At 37.8% G+C, this 8,622-nt stretch overlaps 1 protein-coding gene and 1 pseudogene across 1 annotated transcript; both read left to right on the top strand.

Moving 5' to 3' along the window:
• Positions 1-2,172: 2,172 nt before the first annotated feature.
• Positions 2,173-7,385, top strand: SLC7A11 (solute carrier family 7 member 11). Its single transcript, XM_011374311.2, has 3 exons — positions 2,173-2,824; positions 6,593-6,719; positions 7,340-7,385. The coding sequence occupies exons 1-3, from the start codon at positions 2,548-2,550 to the stop codon at positions 7,368-7,370; spliced, it is 435 nt and encodes a 144-aa protein (XP_011372613.2). The 5' UTR covers positions 2,173-2,547; the 3' UTR covers positions 7,371-7,385.
• On the top strand, positions 6,021-6,139 carry LOC111729028 (annotated as a pseudogene).
• Positions 7,386-8,622: the final 1,237 nt, after the last annotated feature.

Below are 8,622 nucleotides of genomic sequence, written 5' to 3'. Positions count from 1 at the left end.
TTTTTATGATACACACGTATTTGAAGATCATCCAAATTATTATTATTATTATTTAGGACTGTTGATTATAAGAGTTTGTTAACACTGGAAATAACTCAACATGTTCTTTGTAACCTGTTTTCTGCAAATTTCTAGGTGATTGGAAGAAGTATAGAGGTGTCTATGGTGACTGTGAAGCTTTGCAGAATTTTCGAACGTGACTCACACGATAGTACAATCCTTTTGGTCAATGGTCTAAACTTCGGCAATTTTTCTTCATAATTTTTCTTTAAACAGTACAAAGGAAGAAGATATTATTTGATGCTAAAAGAAAGTTTTTTCTTCCTTTAGGATTTGTCTAACTTCCTGTCTGAATGAGGATTTAGTTGCAATTTATTAGTTCGGTCATTTAGCTCAAAATGTAAAATTGAAGTGTGCCTCTGTGCTGGTTAGAGGTGGAAGGTCATTCCCTGGGTCGCTCGCTGACTGTTCTACTTTTAACTCGTATTTCTTCAGAGCTGCTATGTTCCCCGTTTTGGGAAACAAAGGCCTCTCTTCTCTCTTACGTTCTTTCATCAGGAGAACTGTGTAAGTAAGTGGGAGGATATGGAGGACTGGGAGGAGAAAGAGAAGAAGAACCTTCCTTTAGTTTTCTTTTTCAGAAACGTCAACAAAATGGAATGAGAAAAACTCCCCCCACCCCACACACCCGCTTTAAAAAAAAAAAGATGTAACGGCTAGGTAGAAGTATTTACTTTGGCTGTGGAAAAACCTGGCCTGAGTACACCCAAAGCAGATTATGCTGGGTTTAGGTAGACAATACAAAAAGGAAACAATGTAGCCTCGATTATTTGGATGCTAGAGCACTGATGTGTCATTTTCTCAGGTGCTAACATAACAGAAAATGGTTCTGACCTGCTCCACACCGCTATCCTAACCTAGCGGCTCTTTCTGTCTTGTGTCATTGAGAACTCCTCCCCACTCCTACCTCTTGCACACACGTTTTTTGTTTGTTGTGTTAGCTCAGACGTTTAGAAGCCCTTTTAATGGCCTATGCAAATGTAGCTTCAGGGTAATGGTAATGGCCAATTTTCACTGAATCCAAAACCACGGAAACTACAGCCAAACATGACATCTCAGATTTCTTTTCTTTTGGTTTTTTTTTTTTTTTTTTTTTTTTCTAAGTCTGGTTAGTTTTCTCACATGCATGTTCTGATAAGTAATCACCTGATTAAGAAACTTAGTAGGGTTCAAAAATGTTTTTGCCTTTCTTACTCTTTCAAAGTAGAAAATTCGATCTTAGCGTATGTTTCTAATTCCATTTAAATTTATATTTATAACAATAGTTCATATGCTTTAGAAAGAAATCATATATGATACCATTACCTTCCAAACTATTATCCTGTGTATTCTTCATCAAGCTTTTGCTATATGCATGTTTTTATGTCATTGTAATGATAGTTTAATTTTGAAATTAGTCTTTCTAGTAATTCAGTAGGACAACATGCAAATAAAGAACGTGTATCTTTTACTTAGTTTAGGAGATCACCTAGTGATAAATGAAGCTCAGAAAATGACTATTTTCTAGAATCATTGTGATTGTAAAATTCGTCACACCGAGATGGTGATTTTAAATACTGATTTACTATTGGCAGTAAGAAATAATTTTATCTTTTAATGTTGAGTAAGGCTCACAATTGCTATGTGCGTGACAGCAGCTATGCAGAGCCATTCTAGTTTTGTAAATATTAGATTTGACTCTGTTGCTAGGAAACTCCAGACTAAAACATAACTAAATAAGCAGGAATCAGATTATAAAATCGAAATTTTGTTGTAAGAAACAGAGAGGTTTTTGGTTGAATCCTGTTATCAGAATCCTTTTGTGTGAAATTTATTCTACCTAAGTTGAAGAGAAAAAGAAACTTCTTACAATGCAGTGATCATTTCCTGTTTCATTTTTCGTTTTCTTTTTGCTTTCTGTAAAGAGCTCCTGTCCCTCCTAGAAGCTGCTTTAAATCTCTGGGAAGGTCTGTTTGGAATTTACTACTTCTGGATTGGTTAAGATCCTTTTAAGTGTGTGCTTTGTTCTCTGAAAAGCTTAGGTCAGTTGAGCAACATGCTGCTACTGTTAAAAAAAAAAAAAGCTGAGTAATGCTGGAGCCTCCTCATGTGGCTGATGCAAACCTGGAGAATTTGCATCATCATTTAGCTGGAGTAAGTTGGTGTGACAGGCAGGAGCTTAAATACCAGCCCACGGGGAAGCTGAGCTGGTCTGTAATGATAGGGCAGCAGCGGCGGCCGCAGCACCGAGGTGGTGGTTGGAGGAAGCGGAGGAACGGGAGCCCCTGAACACATAGGTGTTTCTGAGGTGTAATTAGATAACTGTGAAGGAGAAAATATACCTCTGAGTTTTTACCTGTGAACACAATAGCACTGAGAGAGACAATCTGAAAGCAAAGAGGAAGAGATTGGTCAGTCACACCAAGAGGCACCAAAGTTGAAAGTTTTAGATTTTTTTTTTTTTTTTTTTTTGCCTCTGTTTTATTTTCGCCCCTGGGTGTCACTGCAATGGTCAGAAAGCCTGTCGTGTCCACCATCTCCAGTGGAGGTTACCTGCAGGGCAGTGTTCATGGGAGGCTGCCCTCCCTGGGTGGCAAGGAGCCCCCTGGGCAGGAGAAAGTGGTGCTGAAGAAGAAAATCACTTTGCTGAGGGGCATCTCCATCATCATTGGCACCATCATTGGCGCAGGCATCTTCATCTCTCCTAAGGGCGTGCTCCAGAACACGGGCAGCGTGGGCATGTCCCTGGTTATCTGGACAGTCTGTGGGGTCCTGTCACTGTTTGGTGAGTGCAGCTTCTTCTTGGGGCGGGCAGGGGCGGGGGCAGTGTCTGTGGAGCCGGGCAGTTCTCTTTCTGGGAAAGCAAAGGGTAATTTTTAAAGAGTGAGTGAAATGGCAAAGGCTCTGTGAAGTTGTCCGACTTTTGTTTAGGCGTGCCAACTACCCAAACACGGTGTCCTCTCTTGCAGCATCCTGAATTCTCTCAAATTGCTTCCTGCAGGCTGTACTCGCTTTTCCTGACTAAGACAGACTATTTTCTGACTTTTCCCTGTGGCGACAAGAGCAAAGGCTAACTTTGATGACCCAGTGAAACACACACAAGCTCTCTGTGCCGGGCGGTTGTGCTTAGCTACGTCTGTTTGGGGCATCTTGGCAGCTGGCACGCTGAATGAAACACCTGTGAAGCGACACCCGGCGTGGCCTATTTAGACACAGAACTGACTGTTCAGCAGAAGTTTTGCTGACTTTTTTTTATTGGCACAACAAACGGTGGCAGTCTTTTCCTTTTTAATTTTTTAACTTCGTGCGCTTGTCTGTTCCTAGTATTCTTTCTAAAAGTCCTTGATGTGGAAAGAAGCACGATGGCACATAACTAACTCAGTCCCTCGCTCAAGTGGGTATAATGCAAGGGTCTGAGCATATTTTGCAGTTTTTCAACCTTTCCTCTCTCCCTGATACCTATAAACCTTTGCAGTATAAATTGTAAAACTAGAGTTGTGTATTAGTCTGTTGTGCTTGCTCAGGTCTGTTTTCCTTATTTGTGGTTCACTTGATCTCTAGAGGCAGATAATTTGCCCACCTGTTCACTAAGTTAATCTGAACAAAACTGGTAGAAGAAATATGATTATTAATTCTTCTTCAACATCTAGATCTCTTGATTTGACAATTATTAGTAAGAGGTGATAAGTGGCCCCTTATGAGGTGAGCAGATTACTAGAAAGCTACATGAGTTAGTTGTAAAGGTGACAAAAACTGGTGAATGGTCAAAAAAAATTTTTATTAATGCTATGGGTTAAATGTCTAAGATCCATTTGCTCTTTTCTGGCCAAGAGTATGTTTTATTCTAAAAGACACTGCTCTTTAAAGGTACTAACTCCTTGTCATAACTAGGACCAAGTTCTAACTCTTGGCCCTACACGTAGCAATCCATTCATTCTTCAGGCCTTGTGATGTTTTAATACGTTGATTTGAGCTTTGATTTAGAGAACTTACATTTCCATCATTAGGAAGAAGGCATTTTAAATGGCAATTGTTAAAACAAAGCCTTAGTATAGAAAGACCTAGGGAGGAATTACTTTTAGATTTTAAAAAAGTTCATTCATATGCTCTGGCACGCGCATTTGTAGACAAAAGGAATCTAATTGTTGGTCGTCATAAATGACTTTGTGCCCCGTCAGCCCGTAATCTTCTACAAAGCTGGGAGTAGTCAGAGTAAATCAGTGTGTAATAAGAAAAACCATAACCAGTTTCCTGGACTTTGCATACTGTGTGCATGCAGCTCCCACTGTACAGTTCCATTTTTGTACACAATAAGAGGTTATTCAGAGGTAATAAAATGGTTTGCTTCGAGCATGGAATCGGTTAAAGTGATGCTGACTTGTACTATGAAAATTTGCGTCTGCAAAAGTATATCATCTCAAGCTCAGGGGTAATGAAAAGCTGAAGGGACTAGCTAAAGTTACACTTGATTTGGTATTTGAGTGCTGCTTGCAGGGAGCGTGCCCTTGTGTTAATCTATTTATCTATGTTTGCGTTGCATTTGTCACTTAAGTGACTAGAGCTGTTTGACAGGAGTGGCTTCCTAACAGGAAATAAAGCAAAATGTAAGGGGAAAAACAATTCTTTCTCTTAAAACTCTAGAACTAAACAAACTCTGAGACTGAAAGTAAAGAATCTATATATTTGGTTTACAATTAAAAACAAAACAAAATTAAACAAAAAACCAGGGTCAGTACATGGATTTTTACATTCTATTTTGAACTTTTTTCTCATCTAAGGAAAATGGTTATGGAGCTTGAGAATTTTAAATGAAAATCTCATTCCTCCAGATCTCAATTTAAACCTAGGATAGCCATCTGGAGTTTCTGCAGAGCATACACTAGCATAGGTATTGATTCCTTGGTAATGTATTCTGAGATACTTCAGACTCTTTTCAATAACACTTTATATTAGATACTTTTCTGTACAGCAGCCAACATGGTTGACTGGTTTCCAACAGAGAGTGAATTACAACTGGTTACCATTAGTTATAAATATGCAAACTGTACCAGTGACCCCAAATATCCATCTCCAGACCAGTTACTTTAGAATTATCTGTGCGAGTTATAAAAGAACAGATTATCTTGGATCTCTCTATTGGAGAGTATGGACTCCCTTGGTTATAGAGCGAGTCTGGGGTATGGCCTCAGAGTCTGTGTTTTTTCTTTCATTTTTAAATAAAAAATCTTCCTGGCTGACTGATACAGTGCTAGATTCAGGAACAAGATAAGTGATACTAAGATTTCAATGAATATGCAAATTATATTCATGTTGGACAGTTCTGTCTGAAGCTTTACTGACAATAATTTCTTACACTTTTAGTCTCTGAAGAGCTCAAGCAAAAATCGTGTGTTACATTTGAGTACTTAACAGTGATAGAACTTTCACATAACATCAAGATACATTTTTTATTTTCTTGATAAATAATTGCTCAAATTAATGGTGTAACTATATTTCATGAGGTGCTTTCCATGTGTTAGGCCCAGTCCTACCTTGGCACCTATTATATTTATAGACAGAAGATGAAACTGAGGTTACATGACTTGCTCAAGTCCATTATATTGTTAAATGTTAAAATTTGGTTTATGATTAATTTTACCTGATGTAATAAGTATAACTTATAAAAAACATCTCTTTTTAAAAGTGTTATTTCAACTACCCAGAAGTATACACTTTAAAAACATCCAAGAAAACCTTTTATAGACATAGAATATTCGAATTAAAATTTATTTTGTTGACAAAAACATATCCTACAAAATAAATGAAGCCTTGAAAGACCTGGAGCCCATCCATACTTTTCTGAGGTACAGATAATTTTTTTTTTTATTTTGATGTGCCACAGAAACATTTATTAAAAGGATTCTCAATATAATGAGAATTGAGATCCGTTTGGGATAATTCTTTGTCTTGGTGTGAAGTTATGTTCTAAAAATAGGTCAGTAGTCTACGGCCATGCCAACCTGAACAAGCCCGATCCTGTCTGATCTCGGAAGCTAAGCAGGGTCGGGCCTGGTTAGTACTTGGATGGGAGACCACCTAGGGAGACCAGGTGCTGTAAGGGTAAAAGATAAAAAAATAAGAGATTGTAAGCTGACAAGGTCCTTGCAATCTGTGAAGTCAACCAAGGGTTGCCTCGCCTAAAAATTTAAAAAAAATAAAAATACATTAGTATTATTGGCATTGGTCTTCTCTTTTTCTCTTGTTCCCAGGTTTGAGATTAGTGTTCTTAATGTGACATTGTTTTAGAAGTTTGTCTTTACCATTTCAAGTAAACTTACATTGTTTGAATAGAACAAACTAGATCTCAAATTTAAGGAAGTTACAAGAGGAATTTGATTGCTCTTAGCAGTTAGATGACCTTTATTTGTTTTGAAATAAGGATCTCATTTAGACCAAAGGGCGTAATCACTTCCCATGCAATATAAACATTGCTGTGTCAATTCTGCTGCTGGATGACTCGGTACTATTTTAACTGTATACCTTTTTTTTTTTTTTTTAAATAAATATTTTACAGGAGCCTTGTCCTATGCTGAATTGGGAACAAGTATAAAAAAATCTGGTGGTCATTACATCTATATTCTGGAAGTCTTTGGCCCATTACCAGCTTTTGTACGAGTCTGGGTGGAACTGCTCATAATACGGTAAGAATGTAAATAGAAAAAAATTAAGTAAAAATAAATGTATATATTAAACCCTTCTTCGAATCACTGTGATTATTATAAATTAGTAAAAATATGCGTGTCATATGACTATATTGTGAACATGTCTACTTCAGGACATAAAGTCTGTGATGAAATACCTTTCTCAATTAATGTTTTTAATGTAGTTTTGCCACAGGCAGCAGTTTGCCAGCCATGCCAAACTTTTTAGTACCTGCTTTTCTGTAGTGTTCAATTATTCTCTAAGCCATTTCTAGCAAAGATGTTAACCTGAAAGGATTTAAAGCATGGAGATCCACCTCGATCAATCATATCTTTGGACCGATCAGACAAAATTAAGTGTTCTGCTGGGAATGGGAGTTTTCTTCTTGTTGATGACACTGTGAAGATGTTTAACTTCCCTCAGATTTTGTGACTAGAAGCCTTCTGTGCCTCACGACTTAGTGTGTCACCACGTTTTATACTTTACAAAAAAATGAGGCCCTTTCTTAACATGAATGACTCACTTCCTCATGTTAAACAAATTAGTGAACTACAATTGCGCAAAGCTTTTTTGATTTCATTGTAACAAGGCATTCCTCTTCCTGATTGTCTTGGTTTAGAATCAAACCGGATCGTGCTAAGTCACTCTGAATAGCAAGTTTCCTTCGACTTCGTGGGAAACTTACGGAGTCATTTGAGAAGTTTGGAGTATCACAGTTCCTTAAGGTTAATTGCTTTCATAAAACGTGACTCGCACAGACTGATTACAGAGTTTAACAAATAACCAGGAAAACTTGCTCTCCCTGTAAACTTATCAGAAATAACAGCTATGAGCTCATGTGAGCTTCCATCCTGTCATTCGTGGCTAAGTGGCAAAGGCAGACCTAATAAACATGGACTTGACACTAATCGTGATTTTTATAGTCTTAGGAGTTTCTTTTTTATTTTTTTAACAAAGAACTTCAGAGTCATATTTACTTCTTTGTTAAGTATTTTCTCAGTGTAAACAATTCTGCATTCTTTCAAACTTGTTATAATGAAATAATGGTAAAGAAGTACTTTGTTCCTTTGGTAAAATCTGGGAGTTTCCTGGGATGTGCCTTCCATCTTTTCTGATGATCTGAATCTTGCTCTTCAAAGGTCAACTTAAACCCTCTGTTCCACAGTTGACTTTCTGTTCACTCTGGTTTATGGCATGTCTTTCCTCTTTAATTCTGAAAAAATGCAGTCTCTGCTGCTCATTTGACATTGACCATGATGTCTCGTATTCTTAATATTTTGGGTGTCTGTGTTCTGTTTCCCTGATAAAACAGCAAGCATTTTAGGCACATGAGACCAGGTCTCATACTTTCTGTCACTCTCATACTACTTACTTCAATGCCCCGAGTACCGCAGATACTAAATTATTTTGCGTCAGTGACTGAACATTTAAGGTTGTAATATTTTGACTGCACCCTTCTCAGCATTCAAGTGAGCATGCTACTTAGTTAGAAGACTGGGCCGTCAGCATGGTGGGCTTTGGGGCCTGAGTCCCTTTTCAGCCTTGTATTGGATGGATGGTTTTGGCTAATTACTTTGCATTCTGATAAGCATGGTGATTCCATTTGCAGTAGCATAGATACAGGGCTCATCCATTAAGTTATCCATTCCTCAAACTGCTACAGAACAGTTCGGTAATCGTCGGAAGGAAAAGAAGCTGGAAGGGAAGTTTGGGTGAGAGTAGATAATCCCAGGGACCTGTCTGTATCCAAAGAATATGCAATCACATATGTGTGTGTGTGTGTGCGCACACACACGCATACATACATTTAAACTGAAATGGCGTGTACTTTTCTCATAGAACTATCTGAAGAAATTAAAGTGGAATGATTTGTTACCTATTTTGCTATCTATATACCTGCAC

Source organism: Pteropus vampyrus, unplaced genomic scaffold (assembly GCF_000151845.1).
Source record: "Pteropus vampyrus isolate Shadow unplaced genomic scaffold, Pvam_2.0 Scaffold243, whole genome shotgun sequence".
Classification (NCBI taxonomy): Eukaryota; Metazoa; Chordata; class Mammalia; order Chiroptera; family Pteropodidae; genus Pteropus; species Pteropus vampyrus.
The sequence above is the reverse complement of the archived record's forward strand: the minus strand, read 5'-3'. Positions and strand labels throughout refer to the sequence as shown.